The 24,235-nt window shown below is 38.2% G+C and overlaps 1 protein-coding gene across 1 annotated transcript; it reads right to left on the reverse strand.

Moving 5' to 3' along the window:
• Positions 1 to 11,552: 11,552 nt before the first annotated feature.
• Positions 11,553 to 24,003, reverse strand: LOC108412264 (cytochrome P450 7A1). The gene is made up of 6 exons (XM_017684217.2): positions 23,599 to 24,003; positions 21,117 to 21,357; positions 18,705 to 19,309; positions 16,523 to 16,653; positions 14,991 to 15,169; positions 11,553 to 13,498 (listed from the first exon to the last, which is right to left on the reverse strand). Exons 1-6 carry the CDS (start codon positions 23,679 to 23,681, stop codon positions 13,199 to 13,201), a joined length of 1,539 nt encoding a protein of 512 aa, XP_017539706.1. The 5' UTR covers positions 23,682 to 24,003; the 3' UTR covers positions 11,553 to 13,198.
• Between the last annotated feature and the right edge of the window lie 232 nt (positions 24,004 to 24,235).

Below are 24,235 nucleotides of genomic sequence, written 5' to 3' on the forward strand. Positions count from 1 at the left end.
GAACTTTTCAGTATTTATTATGAATTATTCAGTATCTATTATGAATTATTCAGTCTGTACTATACATTTTCAGCACCTACTCTGAATTATTTAGTACATATCATGTATTATTTAGTATCTACTTTGAATTTTCAGTGTCCTCTCTGAATTCGTCACAACATATTATGATTTACACAGTATCTACTATTTATTACCTACTATAAAGCATTCAGTAACTTCTATGAATTATTCAGTCAGTACTATGAATTATTCATTATGTAAAATTAATTATTCAGTATCTACTATGAATTATTCAGTCAGTACTATGAATTATTCATAGTTTCTTGTATAAAACACTCTCCCCTACATTTGATTTTTGGCCAGACTAAAGCTTTGTTGTTTACTAGTTTACAGTTTATTTTTCTGATATTTCTCAATGTTCCCAAATGCAAACCTGGCTGATATTGTCACACATCCCTCTGGTGCACTACAGAACCCTGAACCGAGTACAGAGTCCACTGAGAACTCAAACTCCCAGGATCCCTCTGAGAGTCATGTGACAATCTCACCACACCACTCCACCAATCATCTCCGTTCCAGATCAGAGTTCTGATTACTGAGAGCTGTTTCTCATTAACCACTTGTTTTAAAGCTCAGTCTGTCCGTTGCACTTTGAGAATATTGCCACTGTGTCCGCATGTGCTTACCAAGCCTTCTACGTCTCTGTTTGCTACCACTCCATCTCTTCGTTTGCCTTTGGATTGCCTCTGTAGTGTTGGATTTCTTGACCCTGCTTCCCGTTTTCGACTTCGCCTTAGTGTTCCCCTTTTGTTTTGTCTGCTCTGTTTGGTTTTGACCTCCACTCGCTCGACTCGTGTTCTTGCCTAGCCCCCTTTGTAATAAACGCCTTGCTCCATTGTACCTGCACCTACCTGTTCTGTACAGAAGCCTCACAGATATCATGTTTGGTGAAGGGCCCACAGTGAGGTCACTGAGGTCCATGCGACAGCACCGTGTATGTTTAAGGGTGAGTTTAATCATGTGATTCAAGCCATTTCACCTCAGGATTTGTTTACAGCCCTTCCCCAGATGTCCAGGGATAACCCTCTGAGCTATGACCTCTAATAAACTCTCTCAGCCCTGTTTACCACTCAGCCTCTGAGTCCATCATAACAGTCCACTGTCATAATAACTATAATTCTACACAAAGTACATGTTGACCACATCAACAATATTTTGGTCAGCTTCTTTCTGAGAACCCACTACCTGTTACATAATAATAATTATAATAATAATAAGGTGAACCCAGTGATGCATTATGATGGAAAAAAGACAAAAACTGAAACAGTAAAAGGAGAATAAAGTACATTAAAGGGGAAAGTGGAGATTTAACCCATTGAACTGCAGATTTATTATTAAGTAACTACTACAAATTATGCAGTTGCTCAATTGTTCAGTATCTATTTTGAATTATTCATAAACTATTATGAATTATTCACCACCTACAGTTCATATCATGTATTATTTAGTATCTACTTTGTCTTTTCAGTATCCATTCTGAATTAATCACAACATATTATGCTTTATACAGTATCTACTATGAATTACCCAGCATCGACTATGAATTATTTAATATCTACTATGAATTATTCAGCATCTACTATGAATTATTCAGCATGTACTATGAATTATTTAATGTCTACTATGAATTATTCAGCATCTACTATGAATTTTTTTGTGTCTACTGTAATTTATTCAGCATCTACTATGAATTATTTTGTATCTACTAATAATTATTCAGCTTCTACTATGAATTATTCAGTACCTGCTATGAATTATTCATTACTTAAAATGAATTATTCAGTACCTACTATGAATTATTCAGCATCTACTATGAATTATTCAGCATCTACTATGAATTATTTAGTGCCTATGAATTATTCAGCATCTACTATGAATTATTTAGTGTCTACTATGAATTATTTGACATCTACTATGAATTATTTAGTACCTATTATGAATTATTCAGTATCTTCAATGAATCATTCAGTATCTACTATGAATTATTCAGCATATACTATTAATTATTCATTATACACAATGAATTATTTAATGTCTATTATGAACATTCAGTCTTTACTGAGAATTATTCAGCAGCTTTTTATCCTATATTGCTTGTAATTATAATTTGAATTGTTCAAGAAAGTAGCAGATTAAAATTAAAATAAGAGACCTCCGGTTAGGAGCGGGATTGGAATATATGTGTAGTGGTCTCGCTCCCGTATCTTTTTGGAATTTCAAACCCTGCAGTACAGCTTTTTCTTGTACAATTTACAGGACAAAACCAGTTGTTTTTGTTGTGTTTCATCTAAATATGTCCACAAAACCAAGTCAACAAAACCAAGCAAGAAGGAACTCAATGTCAAAGCCTCCAAAGACGAGGTGAGCAACGACCTCAACATGGCGTCGTTAGCTAGCCTCCTGGAAGAACACAAAAAGTCCCTATCTGCAGAATTCAGGTCCTCACTCTCGATTCTTGAAACCAAACTCGACAGCATCCATACCACGGTTTTCGAACATAACCAGAAGATTATCTCCCTGGAATCCAATGCCAGCCTCCTAGACGAGCGCGTGCTAGCCCTTGAAGCCATGTGCTCCACGCTAAAGGAAACCAATGCAAAGCTTTCAGCAAGAGTCATCGACCTGGAATCCCAAAGCCAGCGTAACAACATCAGAATCATCGGCTTACCAGAATCGATCGAGGGTCCTCATCCTACGGCCTTTTTCTCTGAACTTCTGCCGGAGGTTTTCGGTGAGGAGATTTTGCCCTCTCCTTCGGAGCTTGACTGAGCGCACAGGGCACTGACCAGGAAGCCGGGTCCAGGGGAAAGGCTGAGGGCGGTTATAATCAGACTACACCATTTCCAACAGAAAAAGACAATCGTCCGTGAGGCCAGAGCCAAAAGAGGCAAGCTACAATACCATGGCAGCCCCATCGCTATCTACGAGGACTATGCCCCGAGGTCTTCGAACAGTGTGCCAAGTATCGAGAGGTGCTAGCGGATCTCTACAACCTCGGTCTTAAATCTGTGCTGTTATTGACGGGGGTAAAAGGAGACTTGCTTCAGTTGAGGAGGCTAAAAGCTACCTAGCAAATATCCGTGCTAATGGTGTGTCGAGAGCAAAAAAGTTTGTGCTAATTGAGTGCTACGAACTATCTACCTGCTAGCTCTGGGCCAAAGTTTACTTCAACCATTTAGCTGTCGTAATTGGTATCATTGGCGAACACAGTTATCTTAAGATCACTAGCTAAACACGTATTATTGGTCTGGACTGATGACCATTTGACAGTTACTTGATTGTTCTCCGGTTCTCTGTCACTGCATTTTCTTTTTTCGGATCGGAAAGGTATAAGTGGCAGTTGTGACTGCTTCACTGCTTGGGCCCACACCTCAGTGCTTGAGCACTGTGATGGTTTCATGGTTAATGGTCAAGGCTTGCTCCTTTATTTTATTTTATTTAATCACTCCCCATCCCCTCTCATTTTTCCTCCATTACATGGCTTGGAGTTCTCTAGCAGGATCGTATTGGGAACTGGGACAAAGCTCTGAGGCTTTTGGGATGTATTACCTTGTCCTTTTTTTTTTTTTTTTTTTTTTAAATAAACAGGGGGCTCATGATCTCAGTGGACCACAGATATGCTGTATATACTGTTATGCTATATGTATAGTAATGTTAGATTTCATGCGTTTCTCTTCAGTCACTCTCATGCTTGGTTTTCTTTTATTTTTTATTTTTTGTCTTCGTTGTCCTGATGTTCATGAGTGGGATTCATTATTATTATGAACTTGCAAAAAAGCAAGCTCTTTTTTGTTAACTCTCTAGCAAAGTCCCTTCTGCAGTCGATATTTCCCTTTAAAATATTGGCAGGGGGATTCGTTACCAACTCATTTAATGACCTTTTCTCCAAAAATGTTCGGCCTCTCCTGGACAAATTTAAATCGGACATAACCAGGTAGGCCTCCCTTCCATTGTCCCTTATGGGCCGTGCTAGCTTAATTAAAATGGTCACACATCCTAGATTCTTATATACTTTTCAATATATCCCTGTGGTTATTAGTAAATTCTTTTTTGTGAGCCTTGAGCATTTGCTGAATGCATTTTTATGGGACAACAAACCCACACGTCTCAAAAGGTCAGTTCTCTAGCTCTCAAGGTCTGAAGGAGGCTTGGCGCTCCCTAACTTTCATCAACTATTGGGCTTGTAATATTCATAAATTACTCTACTGGGCCTTTTGGAAAGCATCAAGTGGCCTTCCACCTTGGGCTCATATTGAGATCTCATCCTCTTGTAGCTCCCTATTTACTGTACTTTGTTCCCAGCTCCCCATATCTGTTATTTAAGCTTCTACGTATCCAGTTATCAGTGCTATTAAAATTTGGCTCCAATTTAGGAAACATTTTGGTTTTCATAGTGCCTCAATCCATATGCCCATCTTAAAAAAATCACTTGTTTCCTCCATCCTGCTCTGACCCGGCTTTCCGCTTCTGGTCAAGTAAGGGTCAAGTCTTTTCATCCTTCTCAAACTTATCTACTTCAATCTTTCAATTTTTTCAGGCTGACATTTTGTTCAAAAACTATTCCCCCGCTTTTGTAATCGTCCTCCTGAAACCTATATCAATCAATTTCTTACTCTTGATTATTCCAAAAAGCGACTCTGTTCTATATCTGTTATATATGATTTAATTAAATTTAATTACTGAAATTACTTAGAAAATCCTGGGAGGAGAACTTGGGAATTACTGTTTCAGACGACCACTGGGCTTGCATCCTGAACTGGGTTCATTCTTCATCCATATGTGCTAGACATGGCCTACTGCAGTGTAAGGTGCTCCACAGAGCTCACTTTACCAGTGCTAGGCTGGCAAAGATATTTCCAAACCGAAGTGATGCTTGTGAGAGATGTAAACAATCTCCAGCTGACCATGATGTGCCATTCTTCTTAAATGGAAACAGGCCTCTCCACCATCACACGGTAGTTGGATCTGGGATGTCCTATTACGCATCAAGCTCAAAAGCTAAGATTCTCCCTAAGGGATTCTTTCACAGGAGATTCTTTCTCCCTTGAGATTCTTTCACAGGATCCTATTCTTGAGTTTATCAACAATTCTGTTTTACTCGAAGATAGCGATGCCTAAATATGTGAATTGAGAGGTATGTGTTGCCCTTTTCTGTTTTATTTATTTATTATTATTATTATTATTTTTACTATTTTATTTATTTATTTATTTTCTCTTTTTATTTAGTCTCTTCTTCTAATGTTATTGATATTTGTACATGTTGTAATCTATTATTTACATTTAGTATTATTTACACATTGATTTAGACCACTCTTGTGCTGGTAGATATTCTGTTTATCTCTGTCAGATTCCCAGGAACAGCTTTAGTGGAAGTAGGTGTTCTAAGGGGGTGGGTGAGTTAAGGTCTAAGGGTAAGGGGTTGATGCAGAAATTCAATTTTTGTTGTTTTACTTGAAAAGTGTAATATGTCTGTGATTCTACAAAAGGCAATAAAAAGATTTGGGAAAAAAAATTAAATAAAAGTTTAATTGACACTTTTCAGTATTGTTTACTAACAGTCGTGTAAGCAGATGTTAAATCTTTGGATCGAAAGAATCAATATGTTTTCAGTTCCAGTGAGTGTAAACATAGTCAGATTCATGGAATTTTAAACAGCACTGACTGTACAGATTTATCTGATTTAGATAAAGATTCAGAAAGTGGGCAGTAGACTCAGACAAAGGGGTCAAACAGGGCCTTCAGCGAGGCCAGTTTCAACCACCTCGAATGACTGAAACAGATCAAACTTTTTATTAAATTATTTGATTTAACCAGTTCTGAATCTGATCTATGAAAACTTGTTATTAATTATACAATTTAACAACATCTGAACAGACTGAACCTTTATTGTACATATCAGTATTTGGGTATTACATCCTGAGAAGAGGCAGCTGTGCAGATTTAACCTATATTAACCTGTAACTTTGTGTTTACTAACCTGTAACTAATTAACTTTGTGTAGAATGTATTCATTAACTACTCTGAATTATTAAGTACCTACTATGAATCATATACTGTCTACTATGAATTTATTACAACCCCAATTCCAATGAAGTTGGGACAGGGGCAACAAAAGTTGAGGAATGCTCAAAAAACACCTGTTTGGAACATTCCACAGGTGAACAGGTTAATGTCATGATTGGGTATAAAGGGAGCATCCCTGAAAGGCTCAGTCATTCACAAGCAAGGACGGGGCGAGGTTCACCACTTTGTGAACAGCTGCGTGAGCAAATAGTCCAACAGTTTAAGAACAACGTTTATCAACGTGCAATTGCAAGGAATTTAGGGATTTCATCATCTACTGTCCATAATATCATCAAAAGATTCAGAGAATCTGGAGAAATCTCTGCAAGTATGCGGCAAGGCAGGAAACCAACACTGAATGCCCGTGACTTTCGATCCCTCAGGAGGCACTGCGTTAAAAACTGACATCATTGTATAACGGTGTAACACTCAGACAGGGTTATCAGATGCACATCCAGAGAGTCTTTTAATAAACAAAGTCTCTAGATCACACGACAGAATCTCCCCAAGTTCAGCCACGTCATCCCACTGCTGTGCGTCCTTCACTGGCTTCCTGTAGCTGCACGCATCAGATTTAGATCCCTAATGCTTGCCTACAAAGCCAAAAATGGACCAGCTCCTACCTACTTGATGGCAATAGTGAAATCTCGACTGTACCACGAGCCCTTCGAGCTTCGAGTACAGCTCGGCTTGACCTGCCATCCTTCAAGGAAGACAAGCGTCAAGAATGTTCTCTGTACTGGCATCCAAGTGGTGGAATGAACTCCCACTGGCTGTCTGTACAGCAGAGTCTCTTGATGTCTTCAAACACAGACTGAAGACTCATCTCTTTACACAGCACTTAAATGAGCACTGAATTATAAGCTGCACTTATTTTATTGTATTGCACTGTGTATTGTTTATTGTATTGTATTTTATTGTATTGCAATGCATTGAATGGCACAGAGTTCTGTGTTAAACTCTGTTCCTTTTTCTCTGGGTATCTACAGCGACTTTGTGTTTCTAGCAGTATCTGAGCTCAGGACTGTCTTTTTCTCTAACCTATTGGTAACTAGCAGAGATACTTTCTCTAGACAGACAAAGCACTTCTTGTAAGTCGCTCTGGATAAGAGCATCTGCTAAATGCTGTAAATGTAAATGTAGATCAAAAACAGCGAATTAACAGGCAAAGAGTACAGGAAAAAAGAGGAATGACCAAAACACAGTGAAAGTAGCTCGATAAGCACACAGAGAGTGGCAATACCTCGCAAGGAGGCAGAGTGAGAGTCCGGGTTATAAAGGGTGCTGATGAGTGGATTGTAGTGTGTGTGTTGGGAGGAGTCAGCCTCTCAATACTCCAGAGAAGCTGATCTCTGGATGGAGGAACGGTGATGGACTGACGCAAAGTGGAAAAGTGTCCTGTGGTCTGATGAGTCCACATTTCAAATTGTTTTTGGAAATCATGGACACCGTGTCCTCTGGGCTAAAGAGGAAAAGGACTGTCCGGATTGTTTAAGTTCAAAAGCCAGCATCTCTGATGTTGTGGGGGTGTGTTAGTGCCCATGGCAGGGGTAACCTGCACATCTGTGAAGGCACCATTAATGCTGAAAGGTACATACAGGTTTTGGAGCAACATATGCTGCTGGAGACTGGTAGAGTTTCCGGAGGAAACTCAAGCGAACCGCACCTCAAGCGAAGTAGCCTAGTAAGAATATTAATATCTTATATAGTCGACAACTGAATATCAGACCAAATAAAGTCCAGTTCAGTCAAATTTCAACAACATTTACTGTCAGTTTTCTCTTTTTAGATCACGACATGTGAAACAACTTCCATCTGACTCACTTTCTTCTCTGACTGCTGTTTCTCGCCTCGTCCCTCCCCTGTGTGGTGTCACTCACTCAAGTCTCAGTGCTCATCGTAATGTACAGATCTGATTGGTGAGTACCGTCACGTGTGACATTTACAATGCATGTGATTGGTCTGTGAGTCTCCCGGGATTCTAAAGCTACTGTAAAGGCTAGAAAAGCTATGCTGATTAAAATAAGACCACCCCATTGAAATTAAATAATTCTCCACATTTTATCAGTTATAGGTACAGTTCCGTGTTTGAGTTTCTTGATGCAGATTAGACGTATCAGGAAACAAGCTGGAGTGAATTTAAATGCAAATTAAAGTCAAATTATCGCCATTAATCTTAACGCCGTTTCGTTAGCTACTAGCTGGGCGAGATTGTTGTCTGACCAACAGTCTGCGCTCAATTCAGGGTTAAAGGGTCAATTAGCAGTTCTACATTAACTCCAGTGTTTAAGACCATTTACTGTTAAACTTTGTTGAACAATCAGCAGAATATTTCTGTTGGTTGAATTGCCTGTACATCAGAATTGCAGCAAAAGTTGAAATGGTCTGAACCTGTTCGATACTGGATGAAGCGTCTTTTCACTGCATACATGCACATTTTCGACAGAGCTGACGCAAAACACTGGGGGACCACATTTCTGAATGGGTGGAGCTAACATGCTGTAGGCTAAATAAGGGGATATATGTAAATGCATTTTTCCTCATCATAAGTAGAGTGACCTGAAAACAAGATATTTTTACAGCTTAGACTCCACATACTGACTGAATGGACTGGACACTGTGCTTTGAAACTTTAATAACATTTACATTCAACATCGCTCTTTTATTTAAAAAGTGAGGAAACATTGTTTTCTCCATTTCAGCTTAATAAAGATTAATACATTACCAGATTTTGAGTGCTGTGAGAACTTGAATGAAAGACAATAGGACCTGGACAATAAACTGCGATAGTGTGTTTTGGAGTGGATGGTTCTCCTTGATCTTTAATGACCCCTCGATTTGATGAGTCACACAAGATAAGCTTGTGTCAATCTGGTCAAGAGCAAACTTCATTTCAGCTCCAGAAGAGAAACACAGCCATCTGCGGTCACTGAGGTCAACAGAAAAGCCACGAAACCTGAAGCGCTGCTTTGAACCTCAAAGGGGAAATCCACCAATTTTACAGAATTTCAGCACATTTGAAAGTGATTGTGATGTAAACAGAGTCAAAATGGTTTGGTGTTAAATGCTCCGTTCTAGACTCACAGTGGTGGTGATAGGAACCAGACGTCCATCTCTAAAAGCTCCCTCACAAAGTTCCTACATCGAAATGGTTATGAATTCACTGCCTTTTATTTTGAATAATACCTTGCTATAAATATATATCAAACTAGTCACCAACCGGCCTTTTTAAGTATTTTATTAAATATAAAATCATAAAAAATAATGTAAATGATATTATCCATTTATAGTAATTCACTTTCAATTTATCTGCATTAATATTTAATCAAAATATTTCCATTATTTCTTGATGTGAATCTTCTATGGCTTCTTCTAAATCTGTAAAGGCGTGGTGGTTAGCGCTGTCGCCTTACAGCAAGAAGGGCCTGGGATCGATTCCCCGGCCGGGCGACCAGCATCCTTTCCATGTGGAGTTTGCATGTTCCCCCTGTGGGTTTCCTCCCACAGTCCAAAGACATGCAGTCAGGCCAACTGGACATGCTAAATTGTCCCTAGGTGTGTGTGAATGCGTCTGTCTGCCCTGCGATGGACTGGCGACCTGTCCAGTGTGTATCCTGTCTTCCACCCAATGTCTGCTGTGATAGGTTCCAGCCCCCCACAACCCCGTGACCCAGAAGGAGAAGGAGCTTAGAAGGTGTGTGTGTGTGTGTGTGTGTGTGTGTGTGTGTGTGTGTGTGTGTGTGTGTGTGTGTGTGTGTGTGTGTGAAACCTGTCAAGCTGAGCATATAAGAATCATTTTATACATTTATCTGCAACTAGACTGGATTTGATTGATTGAAAACACTGATTTTTGCTTTTTTTATATATATATAGAAGGACAACCCAATGTGTCTTCACTCATTGACCTATAAATCAATGTATTTTTTCCTGTCCACACGATTAACAGAGTGGACTTTAATAACCTTCTGGTTATCAAAGCTGAACTCTTTCTGGCTCCTAGTCGTCTTGTGCCAGTTGCTCTTCCTTAGTGTGTGTGTTGGCAGGTTGATTGTGTAATGGTGAAAGGTCAGAGCAGGCAGTAAAACCCACAAACTCACTCTTACATGCTGGAGCACACGGCCACCTTTCATCAGCTTTTGGGTTACAAAGTGTCAAAGTCTCGGGTTCTGAGTCAGTACAGGTAAGTGTCGAGTCAAGTCTGATGTCAGCACAGACATCTTAAGTAGAGTCTTGAGTTAGAACCGACATCACGATTCAAGTCTCGAGTCAATACAAGCAAGTCTTAAGTAGAGTTTTCAGTGAATGTAGGTGAGTCTCAGGTGGAGTCTCGAGTCGAGTCGAGTCATCACTCAAGTCTCGGATCAATACACACAAATCTGAAGTTAAGTCAGGAGTCAATACAGGTAAATCTCAAGACAGGTTTTGAGTCAATACAGTCAAGTCAAGATTCAATTTTTTAGTCAATACAGGCAAATATGTAGATTTTCAAGTCAAAGCATTCAAGTCGCATGTAGAGTCAAGAGTCAGTACAGACAAGTTCCATTTTGAGTGCTAAGGCAGTACAAGCAAGTTGAGTCTTGACTCAATACAGACTCATAAGGAACTCATATTGAACATATTGATGTCTCATATTATGTCTCACGTCAGTACAGGCGAGTCTAAAGTCAAGTTTCAAGTCAATACAGGCGAGTCTTAAGGCTTAAGGTTAGTTGAAACACAATGTAGATGTTTCTAATATAGTGGCCAATAAGTGGAAGTACAAGGCAGGTGTTTCTAACAAAGTGGCCACTTAGTAGAAGTACAAGGCAGGTGTTTCTAATAAAGTGGCCACTTAGTAGAAGTACATGGTAGGTGTTTCTAGTAAAGTGGTCAGTTAGTTAAAGTACAAGGCGGGTGTTTCTATTAAAGCAGCCAATGTATGTTAACCCTTATTAATAGTGATCATAAATCATTCATAATGCATTTGTGAAAATTATGTAAAAGTGTTGTGATCAAAATGTTTGTCATATTATTATTTTTGTTTCTAATTTGCTTCTGTCATTGCTGTAATTGGTTATTATTACCTTGAAGTTGAAAGACAATCATCATCCTAAACTAGCAAAAGTCAAAAGAGTGTTTTTTCTGGTAATAAAGGGGAAAAAAGCCTTTGGCTCATGTTTTCCATTCCCTGCTGCCTGACAGACAGTTTCTCAGTGTTTTTGGAAGAATGGCTCAACTTCATGCTAGAAATACTTGGGAAAGTGCAGAGCACTGCAGAATTTATGAGAACAGAAGCTATGAAAATAGAAGGCTCTTCCTTTCTTTGTGAAACAGACAGCTGGCCTGACGTTCACATTGTACAGTCATGAGCAAAAGTTTGTGCACCCCTGGTCAGATCACATCTTGTCGATTTATTCAGTGCAAAAAGCAACACAGCCTCCACAGAGAACTCATTTTTGCACATTTGAATGCAGAATTAGTGTTTATTTGGTGAATTAAGTATTAAAAGACATTAGTCAATCAAATTTAACTTTGTTCCATAGAGAGGACATTTTTTGGCCCTGTGACAGTTTGTCAGATTCATCCGGTTAAACTACAGACATATAAACTGGACTATCCTCTTATTACAGTGTCATTTACTGCTATATATTGTTGGAATATATGGTAATATATGTGGTCATTTTCAGTATATTGCACTTTTGCATGGATCATTTCAGAGTGTTTGTGTTTACAACAAGGCATCAACTGGGATGAACATGCAGTAAGTAAACAATTAAAGAAACAAGGACAGCCAGTATCACTAATGTGAATCTCCTACATTTAAAAATCATCAAATTCTACTTGAGTGCTATTCAGCCTGCTAAATGTGAGTGAGTGAGTGAGTGAGTGAGTGAGTGAGTGAGTGAGTGAGTGAGTGAGTGAGTGAGTTAGTGAGTGAGTGAGTTAGTGAGTGAATTAATGGCCTGTTTTGCAACTAAAAACAAGCTTCTTATGAAACTACAATCTCCTACAAAAGTTTTAATTGGATTCAATGAGCAGCAACTGTGAGAACAAACAAATCCACAGCAGTCATCACATTTCTGTACAGAAAAAACATCAGACACATTAAAGGTTTCTCGTTCCTCACAGTGTTAGCATTATGTAAAGCCATTAATCAAGGATAAAATTAACAACAGAGAATCAGGTAGAAACTCATGGCTCATAAGCAGTAAATATTACTGATAACTGAGTAAAAAGCTATGAGGTTTCATCTAAAACAGCTCTAAAAGTGCTAATATTATCACTAATCATTGCTTGTTACTTCATATTACATAGAAACACTTCAAATCAGCACAAAAAAAAAACAATTGGTCAGAACTACATACATTTCACTGCTGCCATTGTGCCTCCATGGTAATAATTAATGCATAATTAAATGGTTGGAATGTAAACAGAGTCGTTCAGAGCAGTTTGGTGTGAAATTCTCTGTTCTAGAGAAACTTACATACTCAGAACTGTTCACAGTGGTGGTGATAGGAACCAGATGCCCCCCTCTAAAAGCTCCTCACAGAGAGTTCCTACATGAAATGGTTATGAATTCACTGCCTGATGACTGAGATGCTGTTTTGCAATGGTTTTGGGATTTTTGGACCAAAAAAACATTAAATAGTGCCCAAATAAATCTTATTTTTCAGATTTTTTACTATTTTACTATTAACATTTCACATAAAAGCACTAGGTGGGTTTGTGTTGTAGTCATGGTGACCCCTGGTTCCTATCACCACCACTGTAAAGACATCTCTAAAATGAACCATTTCATATCAACCCACTCTGAATGGCTGTAAATCAGTGATTGAATTCTGCATAAATTCTGAAAAAATCAGTGGAGTTCCCCTTCAATAGCAGAGATGAGAATATTTAACACTGGTTCGGCCTGAAAAACTTTCATATTTTGGCTTTCTGAGGTGACAGCGGCCCAGAAGGTCATTTACATTCAATCAGGAGACTCAAAAATTGCGATTTCCGTTGAGATCTTTCGTTTGTCTGGACTTAACAAAAACAGCACACCGTCTCAGTTCTCTGAACAGTCAATAAATACAAACAAAGTGCAAGACTCCTATTGTGCTTTGAGTCGGTATCTGAAGTGAACATCGTAGGTGGGCTGTAAAATGCCCAGTCCGGCACGGGACTGGTCCAGAGGGGGAATCTTCACTGCAGAGTCCAACAGCTCCAAGTCAAAGTAGGACAGCACCAGCGACAGGAACTGTTTAATCTCGTGAATAGCGAAGAAGCGGCCGGGACACTTGGTGACCCCAGAGCCGAAGGGCATGTAGTAATATCGCAGTTTCCGGCCTCCTCTGTAAAAACTGGTCTTCTCCTGCCCGTTCTCGTCCAGGTACCGGTCATACTTGTATGTCTGTGTGGGGAAGACATGGAATTGCAGATATTTGTGACAGGCCATTTACACAAATCTGAAGTTAGCTTCTGATCTGCCAGCTTCTCATTCAAATTTTCCGTTCCACCTTAAGAATCTTAAGCTTATTACATACTAAGGCTTATTATTCAGCAACTAAAGGGACTTCAGTGCAAACTGGTTGAGCTATTCTGATTTTATAGAAGGTTGCAATGGCACTTTGGGCCCACTGGGTGTTTAACCTCTTATGCTCCGTGGATGCACCATTTTTTGTAATCAAATCATGAGGCAAATTAATCAGTAACTGCATGAAATAAATGCTCATTTTTATTTTATTTTATTTTATTTTTTAAAATCTCCCCTCAAATGAACAGAATATGTTTTAAGATCTACACATGTCACTACACGCTTACAATTTACTGCTGAAAGCCAAAAATCTCAGACGCTCTTTGTGTTATTTTATATTAGTAATGTTTACAGAGCAGATCACTGAAGAGACGCCGTCTGTTTATAGTTTATAGCCCAGATTTGGAGAAAAACGGGACGACTTTCAGTAGAAAAACAAACTTTATATTTATCTTAAAATTCTATTGTGCTGCGGTGAGAATTGGGTCACTTTAATTTAAAAACTTACAGAAAATCCATTTAACATCAATTGTACACTGCAAAAAATAATATTTTAAGTGAAAATGTCTCAAATGTAGTGAATAAATCTAATATTTCTCATTATGAGGCTGCTGTAAGAATATTCTAAGATTATTCCACCTGTTTCTGTACATTTTTACTTGTTTTAAGTGATTTTATCTGGTGAAAGTGTCTGAATCCATTGGCAGATTAGTTCACTTGTTTGGAGAAATAATGAAGATAATTTTGCTCATTTCAAGAAATAATGATTAAAACAAGGAACATGATCTGCCAATGAAATCAGACACTTTCATAAGATAACAATTAATACGATTAATAAACCAGACATTAGATACAGTAAACAGACAGGACAGTGCAGCATTTCATATCAACCCACTCTGAATGGCTGTAAATCAGTGATTGAATTCTGCATAAATTCTGAAAAAATCAGTGGAGTTCCCCTTCAATAGCAGAGATGAGAATATTTAACACTGGTTCGGCCTGAAAAACTAGCACTCAGCACTCATCTCTAAGCATGAGGTAGTGGAATAAGGTGCTGAGATATTTAACATGCTGTGATCTGCAGGTATACGCAGCCTGATTATAACATATGTGAGCACAACAGTTTCTGAGGTAGAAATATACAGTACTTCAGTAAAACACAGTGTTAGCAGCAACAATCCAGATACTGCAGCAACGTTCCAGACAGTAATCACTAGACATCTAAGCGTTATTATCATTCCCATGACTTGTTATTATGCTGCATAACCTATTATTCACCCAGCATACATGTACGGTCTCAATTAAAGTCAGTAGTCTGGAATTAAATTTGACACTTGAATCTCTTGCGCTGAGAAAGCTGTGGACTCACCAGAGGATCCTCATAAATTTCCGGATCAAAGTGAAGCATCTGAGGGTACAGTGCTATGACGTCGTCCTTACGGATGCAGTAGGACTCCTTGTTGTCCAGGTGCAGCAGGAAGTCCTCCTTGGCCACTCGGACGTTCAGGGATGCACTGGACAGCCTCATTGCTTCCTTAATGATGCTGTCTGTTGGACAGAAAACCAAAATGTACATTATTTACTCTCGTCCAATAAGATGCTGAATTCACTGAATTTCCAGCGCAGTGAAGACTGGACTGCCTGGAAACAGGTGTTTAAAAACAATGCTCTGTGATATTTTTGGGGCCTGTGAGTTTCATGTCACCCATTCTTGTGCATCTGCATTTAGTGTGATGAGAAAAAATGCCACAGAACTTAAATAGAAATTTGGGGGTCTTGTGGGGGTCCTGGCCACTAAAGAACAGGGTAACAAAGTATCAGAGAAACAGAGGGACTACAGTCTGTAACTGTGGAACTACAGAGTGAAACTATGTGGTCAGTGGAGCTGATAAAATGGACAATGGATGTAGAAGCAAGGAGGTGTATGACTGATCAGTGTATATCCACCTATTCAGCCTCCAGCAGTTTAGCTCCACCCACTCACACTGAAGTTATAAGGAACGTTTCAGCTCAGTGCTTTTTGAATGAAGCACAGCCTGTCAGAAAAGAGCTCTGACTCATTTTCTAGTCATTTTACTAGTTTTTAAGCAGTTTTATCTTAGAAAAGTGTCTGATTTCATTGGCAGATCATGTTCCTTGTTTTAATCATTATTTCTTGAAATGAGCAAAATTATCTTCATTATTTCTCCAAACAAGTGAACTAATCTGCCAATGGAATCAGCCACTTTCACCAGATAAAATCACTTAAAACAAGTAAAAATGTACAGAAACAGGTGGAATAATCTTAGAATATTCTTACAGCAGCCTCATAATGAAAGATATTAGATTTATTCACTACGTTTAAGACGTTTTTACTTTAAGATATTATTTTTTTCAGTGTTATTGTAAGGAATATAGGGAGGCTGGATAATGGACATGTATAAATCTATTATGACTGTTTACATAAAGCCACACAAATGTTGTAAGTGGACCTCAGACAAAAAAAAAACAGAATGCAAGACATATTTAGGATATGGGCCCTTTAATATGAAAAATTGAGGTAGTTTAACTGCTTCAGATTTAAACATATGGGCTGTTTAACCCCTTATAATTCCAGGCTTATTACATACTAAGGCTTATTATTCAGTAACTATAGGGACTTCAGCGCAAACTGTTATTCTTAGGTTATAGAAGTGTGTGGTAACACTTTCCATTTCAGGCTTAACCTTTAGATATGCAAATTATGGGGTTAATGATAGCATTATATTTTAGTTTTGTAGTTATGAGTTATTATATGACATTTACAGTGAGTTCAGGTTATTATCACAGTCTGGGTCAGAGACTTTAATACAAGGCGAACTTTCAACTTCCAACCACAAGTTAAAATAGTCTGAATGTTTTTGACAGTGTAACATTTCCTACCGAGGACCGGCATGTTGTCCAGCTGTTCTCTGGTCAGGACCAGATGAGGGTTCTTTGGATCAACTTTCTGGTTGGAACTCTCAAAAATGTTCCTCACTTCTTCGCTGGCTGCCTTCATCGCTGCCGGACACCTAAAACCAAACAGACGGTAAACAATTTACTGTAGTTAAGATTTTACAAATTTGATCACGTCTTAATCATCGCACTCACCGCAAAGCATGTGAATCTCCAACTGACTCAATAATGGGGTTTCTAATGCTGCATGATGCACTGATATCCATAAACATGGACTGAAGTACGTCACATGGCTAAAGACAGTAGCGCCAGTCACTTAGCTACATTTGATTTAAAGCACTAGTTTTTGTTCTTGCTGTGTGCAGGAATAGCATTACAACACTCCAAAAAAAGACTTGTTAACAAGTAAAAACATCTTAAATGTAGTCAGTATATCTACTATTTCTCATTATGAGGCTGTTGTAAGAATATTGTGAGATTATTGAACTTATTTCTAGACATTTTTACTTGTTTTTAAGCAGTTTTATCTTATAAAAGTGTCTGATTTCATTGGCAGATCATGTGACTTGTTTTAATCATTATTTCTTGAAATGAGCAAAATTATCTTCATTATTTCTCCAAACAAGTGAACTAATCTGCCAATGGAATCAGACACTTTCACCAGATAAAATCACTTAAAACAAGTAAAAATGTACAGAAACAGGTGGAATAATCTTAGAATATTCTTACAGCAACCTCATAATGAGAGATATTCGATTTATTCACTATATTTAAGGCATTTACACTTGTTAAGATGTTACTTTTGGCAGTGAATACAAAGCTACGCTGCTATCCAAGAATATAACCTTCACCTGAATAATCAGTACAATAGAGACGTTTGCCAAGAGCCATCCACTAGCCCTTATCTCCAGCACTCCAATTAACCTTGACCACTACCCCTCGGGAGTAACTACTGTGCTGAGTAGCAACTGGCTGCTCTCAGGCAGAATGATTTATAGGCAATATATCACTTCTCCATACATTTGATAAGTGCAGGCATTAGAATAAGATTCGCTGTTGAATTTATGGCGTTTTAACAGTTTAGCAGTTTTAATAAAGTTACCATTGCAGCTGCAACAAATGTGATTTTGAATATAGGAATATGTGTGGCTGTTGAGGGTGGATAAAAATGCTGATACATAAAAGGTGGAAAATCAGCTACATTGATTTTGGAATGTTACAATAAAATTGCATAATGTTCAATGTCTTTTTTTTTTGGTAAAATTAAAAAAATAAAGCTTCGTATATTGTCTGCATTGTCCTTATTATTATCCTTACTATATTGGGATGTTATTAAGAATGTTTTTATCATTTCCATATCATATAAGGCTGCATATATGGCTTCATATTTAAGTCTCCATATATAGGCCCACGTATAGCTCCATGTAAGGTTCCATATATAAGGCTAGTTATCTGGCTGCATTTGTAGGACTCCATATATACGGCTCCATATACAGCTTCATATAGAGCTTTATATATACAGCTCGGTCTATGGCTCCATAAAATATATAAAATATGTAAATAAAGCTATATGTCGAGCCATATATATATATATATATATATATATATATATATGTATAAGGCCGCCCTGCGATGGACTGGCGACCTGTCCAGGGTGTATCCTGCCTTTCGCCCGAAGACTGCTGGGATAGGCTCCAGCATCCCCCCGCGACCCTGACGGAGAAGCGGCTTAGAAAATGGATGGATGGATGGATGTATAAGGCCTCATGTATGTGGCTTCATATTTAAGCCTCCATAAATGGCCCCATGTATATCTCAATGTAAGGCTCCTTATATAAGCCTCCATATTTGGTTCCATTTGTAAGACTCCATATATACAACTGCATATATTGATCCTTACACTAGGCTCCATAAATGGCTCCATATATTAGGTTCTATATGTGGCTCCATATATAAAACTTTATATATGGCTCCATACATTGGGCTCCATATACGGTTCCATACATTAAGTTCCATTTAAATGATAATGGCTTATTTTAAAGACTCCATATATAAAGCCCAATATATGGCTGTGTATGTAAGGCTCCTTATACAAGGCTGTATATTAAAAGCTCCATATTTGAAGCTCCATATATGAGGCATATATGTCAGAAAGCAGAAGCTTTACCTGATGAGGTAGAAGAGGGTCCAGAAGGTTGCAGGTAAGGTGTTGGCCTGGGACGCCCACAGGATGGCTACGTGTGTCCTGGCTTTGCCGATTTCGTTGAATGAGGAGAGGGTGTCATTGAGCAGCATTCTCAGAGATATGAGGTCGGAGATCTGGGTACGTTTGTTGAGGTTCTCGTGCAGCATGGTTTTGGCCAGGTTCTCTCGGGCACTGTGGCCACTTTTGAACACATGGATGGGCAGGCCAGCGACTAATGCTGGGAAAATCTTGTCGAATTCTTTGAAGTTCTCAAGAGCGTTTAGGACCAGGGCTTTCTGAGCTTGCTGACGGGCGATGCTCTGATCTCCGTCCAGTTCTTTCCCAAACAGAGTGAAGTAGCCAGACTCGAACATGACCTTATAGCAGAAAGCGAAGATGCCATCGACCTCCCACTCGGATCGGCTGGCTTTAAGCCTGTCAGACTGCAGCATGACACTCTGCAGGTTCTCCATCATGTTCTTTATCAGAGATGGCAGAGCTTCGCCCTGCAGTGTCTTCAGGAACGTCTGGTGCAGGTTCTCTGTTGTGTAACCATGGCTCGGGTCCATGCTCTCATGGCCAAATGCCTTGAAGAACGAACACAAACCATTTTCTAATGAACAACATTAAAAATAAGGTGCCAAACATTCTTTGGAGTGATGCCATGGAAGAACCAGTTTTGGTTTTCTAAAAAACTCTCAATGGTTCATAAATGATACATGAGAATGTGAAGAAAATTTTTTACATTTTGAAGAAACTCCAAATAATGTTAGGGGTTCTACTCCAAGCAAAGGTTTCTTAGAACCGCATGTCCAAGCCAAGACCTATTTGAAATGTTTATTTTGAAGAGCACATCACCTATACCATGTGCACCAATGCCCACCTAAACCATCATGAATACTGGCTTTTGAACTGAGTGGTCTTTAGCCTGGAGGACAAATATTGATTTGTCGTACCACAGGACACTTTTCCACTTCCCCTCAGTCCATTTCAAATGAGCTCTGGCCCAGAGAAGGTGGCAGCATTTCTGAATCCAGTTTATGTGCAGTATCTTCTTTGCATTTTAGAGTTTTAACTTGCATTTGTGGATGCAGTGATGAACTGTTTTCACAGACAGTGGTTTTCAGAAGTGTTTCTGAGCCCTTGCTATTCCTTGCTATTTTATGTTGAGAAACGTTCTTCTTGAATTGTTTCTCTATTTGATGATGTAGTCTTTCACAGAGTGGTGAACCCCTACTCATCTTTACTTCTGAACGACTCCACCTCTCTGAGAGGTGGAGTCTTTATACCCAATCATGTTACTGACCCGTTGCCAATAAACCACCTTACACAACTTTACCAGTCCCCATCCCAATTTTTTTTGGAATGTGTTGTTGGCATCAAATTCAAAAGGGGCATTTAAATAAATAAATAAACAAATTTCTCAGTTTCAACATCTGAAATGTTGCAATGTTGACCTATTTTGAATGAAATATAGGGTTTAAATGATTTGCACATCATTGCATTTTCTCTGAAAGTTCTTCAAGGGTTCTTTAGTAAAGGCTGTGGTTATATATAGAACCATGACAACTCAAAGAACCATCTGAATGCTGCAATAGTCTTTGCATGGTTAAATAGTTCCATGATGAAGAACCCGTTCTTTAAATAATGCCTTAATTTCTCAAAATAATGACTGAGCATATCAAAACAATTTATTTTCTTGAAAAACAAATGACTTAATATCTTGAAATAATAGCAATTTCTACAAACATTTATTTAATCATTTTTAGTAACAACCTAATTTTTTCAACATACAGTTTCTCTAAATTACAAAGTCATTTCTCAAAAAATATTTTGAAATAACATATTTCATATTTATTATCATATTTAAAATAATCACTTAATATTCTGAAATAATATTTATTTACTCAAGGTAATGACTTAGTATCCTAAAATAAGATCTTCTTAAGGTTATTTTCTCAAAAATGTCAAAATACTACATCAACACAATGAGCTATTACATTTTAAGGAAGTAAGAAATTATTTCATGGAAAATAAGCCATTGTTACAAGGTACTACATCATTGTCTTGAAAGAAACAAGTCATAATTCTGACATATCACATCACTATTTTGAGAAAATAAGTCTTTTTTTTGCATTATATGTCTTTATTTAAAGTCAAAACATCCTACATTACAAGTGCAGATCAATTTACTCCAGTTGAAGTGAATTTGGTTCTGCCAACCAATCAAGTCATTACGCATTGCAGGTGATGTAATGTTGCCACATATTGATATGGTCAGTTTCGTGATGACTATAAATAAAACAAAAGGCCTCTCTATCACTCACCCACACCCTAATTTCCTTAAAAGCTGAGCTGATGACCTGTGGCTGCTGAGGACCAGGACTTTATTACCTTGACAGAAGCTGCGAAGTGGAACTTCTTCCAGTCCAGGTGTCTCCCTTGCCGGATGACGGAGTGATAAGAGAACGGGTCACAGAGGAAGTGGACGTACTGGCCGGCGATTTTGCAGGTAAAAATGTGACCATGTTTCTTCTGCCGGCTGCGGAGGAACTCCAGGGGGTTGGCCCCGAACTGGAGGGCACAGCCGAGGTAAGGGATCCATCCGTTTTCCACGGGAGGCTCCCCAGGCTGTCTGAAACATCCATAACCAGGCACATTTAGCTACTGCCTCCAGGCAATACAGCATAACACAGCCCAAACACGTAACACCAGCATGTCCTGTCATGCAGTGGATAGAGATACAGATTCCAGAGAAGAACTGAACATAACTGTTGACTTTGTCCACCTGAGAAAGACGCAGGGTGGATTCAGGTTATACGAGACACATGTCAGAATAATGAAAGCCACTGTTCAATGTAGTTTACCACACATTCTGCAATTAAACTATTTAATTTGATGATTGACAAAGACATACATTAATAAACATCAGCTAAAACTGAAGTAAATAAGATTATCTTCAACACATCTCAATCCACTGGTTCTACACTGCAAGAAATACTATATTATCCAGTGCAAACTTCTTAAATGTAGTGAGTAAATCTAATATTTCTCAGTATATGCAAATATATTTTACTTTATGAATATAGTTTACTTTTTGAAGTGTACTGGCAACAATATATTTCATTTCCACTGGGAAACATTCAGTTCATACATATAATTAATTTGGCTGTATGCTATGTTGAATTTTTACACATAGTTAAAATATTTAAATATACATGAGAATACATTTATGTATGCATAAGCACTTTAGGCAAAGTATGCAAATTAAATAATGTAAATGTAAATTCATTTGTGCATAAACACACACACACACACACACACATGCATATATGTATATATGCAACATATATAACATTCACAAATATGTGCATAAACTGAATATATTTGTAAACCAATGTCTGAATATCTTCTTCTTCTTCTTTTGGCTGCTCCCTATAGGGGTCGCCACAGCGGATCATCTGCCTCCATCTTGCCCTATCCACTGCCTCCTCTACTTTCACACCAACCATCTCCATGTCCACCTTCACTACATCCATAAACCTTCTCTGAGGTCTACCTCTTCTCCTTCTACCGATGTCTGAATATAAATATCTATATATACGTGTGCGTGTATGTGAAAATATATTAATTCAGTTTTTTTTTTTTTTTATGATCAGTATTTTATGGAACATTTTATAATTAGCACAATTTACAAAGCCTCAGAATAAGCAGTAGTAAATATCACAAAGTGAGGAGCCGGGAAAAGAAAGTTACAGTATGTTATTATTATAATTATAATATCAAAGATGTACAACATTGTTTATTTTCAAAACAAAAAGAAAAAAAGAAATAATAATAATAATAATAAATAATAATAAAACAAACCAACAAATAAATAAAAATAAATAAATAAAAGGGGGATATATATGTAGTGCTACTACTTTAACAGATGTGATTTGATCATTTGGACAGGTGTGCGCTATGAGGTGGGGTTTGCTGAGTCTGAACCAATATGACCTAGAAATTTCTGCCACTTCTTAAAATACTGATTAGGTGTCCCTATCAGCCTGAAAGAGAGTCTTTCATAGGAGGCCACTCTATTTAATAACTCGTACCATTCACTTAAGGTGGAAGCCTGAGACGACTTCCAGTGTCTCAATAGTAGCCTCCTGCCTACCATAACAGCTGTCTGGATCCAGTCACAGTCATGAACAGTCAAGGAAATCAAAGGGCCTGGATCCCCCAAAACATATAGGCTGGGTAGATAGGGATACTGTACCCCGATTATCATTTCGATGGTTCTATGTAGCTGCAGCCAGAAGTCCTGAATTACCGAGCAATCCCACAAACAGTGAATTAGTGTACCTTCCAAAGAACACCTCCAGCAAATAGGGCAGTCTTTCAAGTTTGCTCTGAATAACTTACTGGGTGTCCAATAAAAGCGATTAATAATTTTAAACTGTACAAGCCTAGTTCTAAGTTCTCTGGACATTTTCTTTGATTTCCTTAGAATATTTATCCAATCATTATATTAATTCAGTTTATACACATATTCATAGTTTGTACATATATTAAGTTTATACATAGAAACATATGTGAAGCAATCTGTGTATATTCAGTTTAAACATATATTTGCGAGTAAGTTATATGATATTAAGATAACATATGAAGTTTATTCATTACAGTTAACCAATTTTCAGTCTCTCTCTCTCACTCACTCTCTCTCTCTCTCTCTCTCTCTATATATATATATATATATATATATATATATATATATATATATAAATACATGTGAATCACTTTGTACATATATATTCAGTTCTCACATACACATATGAATTGGTACATGCATCTAATGTATTTCTATTTGTAAGAGTGAGAGAGGTATATTCACCTCCTGCGGATCCCCAGGATGAGCCACAGGCAGCAGCAGATCGCCACCACGACCGCCCAAATCAGAGCCATGCTGATCATCATCGCTGCAGGGGTGGAGGGAGCCAGAGGCAGCCGGTTGTTCTGAGCTCCAGAGAGATGCTCTTAGAAGGTTTATCACTAGCCCTCAGCTTTTATACTCTCCGACAGTCAGACGTTGGCTTTGACGCAGCCCATAACCATTCACATGCCAAAAAAGACAACCTACAGCCAGATACCTCTAGGAAATCATTCTCTGTGTGTGTGTGTATGTGTGTGTGTGTGTGTGTGTGTGTCCTTGAACAGAGTCCATGGACACCTCCACCTGAAGCTCTGCAGACTGATAGCGCTGCTGAGTTGGGAAACAGCTTCAAGGACTTTTAGATTCGTAAGATTTTTTTTTTTTTTTTTTTTGGTAAACCTATTGAAACGGTTGTGCTTAGAAAGAAAAATAAACAATGCACAATAGTTACAGTGATGCAAGCTTAAAGATTGCACAATTAGTTCAGAAGTGACTGGGTTGTACCTCAGCAGTGTTTTGTTTAAAGGCATTTTTTAAGATGCATCATGTGTGTGACTCAGAGTCATGCCTGCACTTGCACTGATGTTTTTTTTTTTTT

The sequence above is a fragment of the Pygocentrus nattereri genome, chromosome 17, assembly GCF_015220715.1.
Source record: "Pygocentrus nattereri isolate fPygNat1 chromosome 17, fPygNat1.pri, whole genome shotgun sequence".
Taxonomy (NCBI): Eukaryota; Metazoa; Chordata; class Actinopteri; order Characiformes; family Serrasalmidae; genus Pygocentrus; species Pygocentrus nattereri.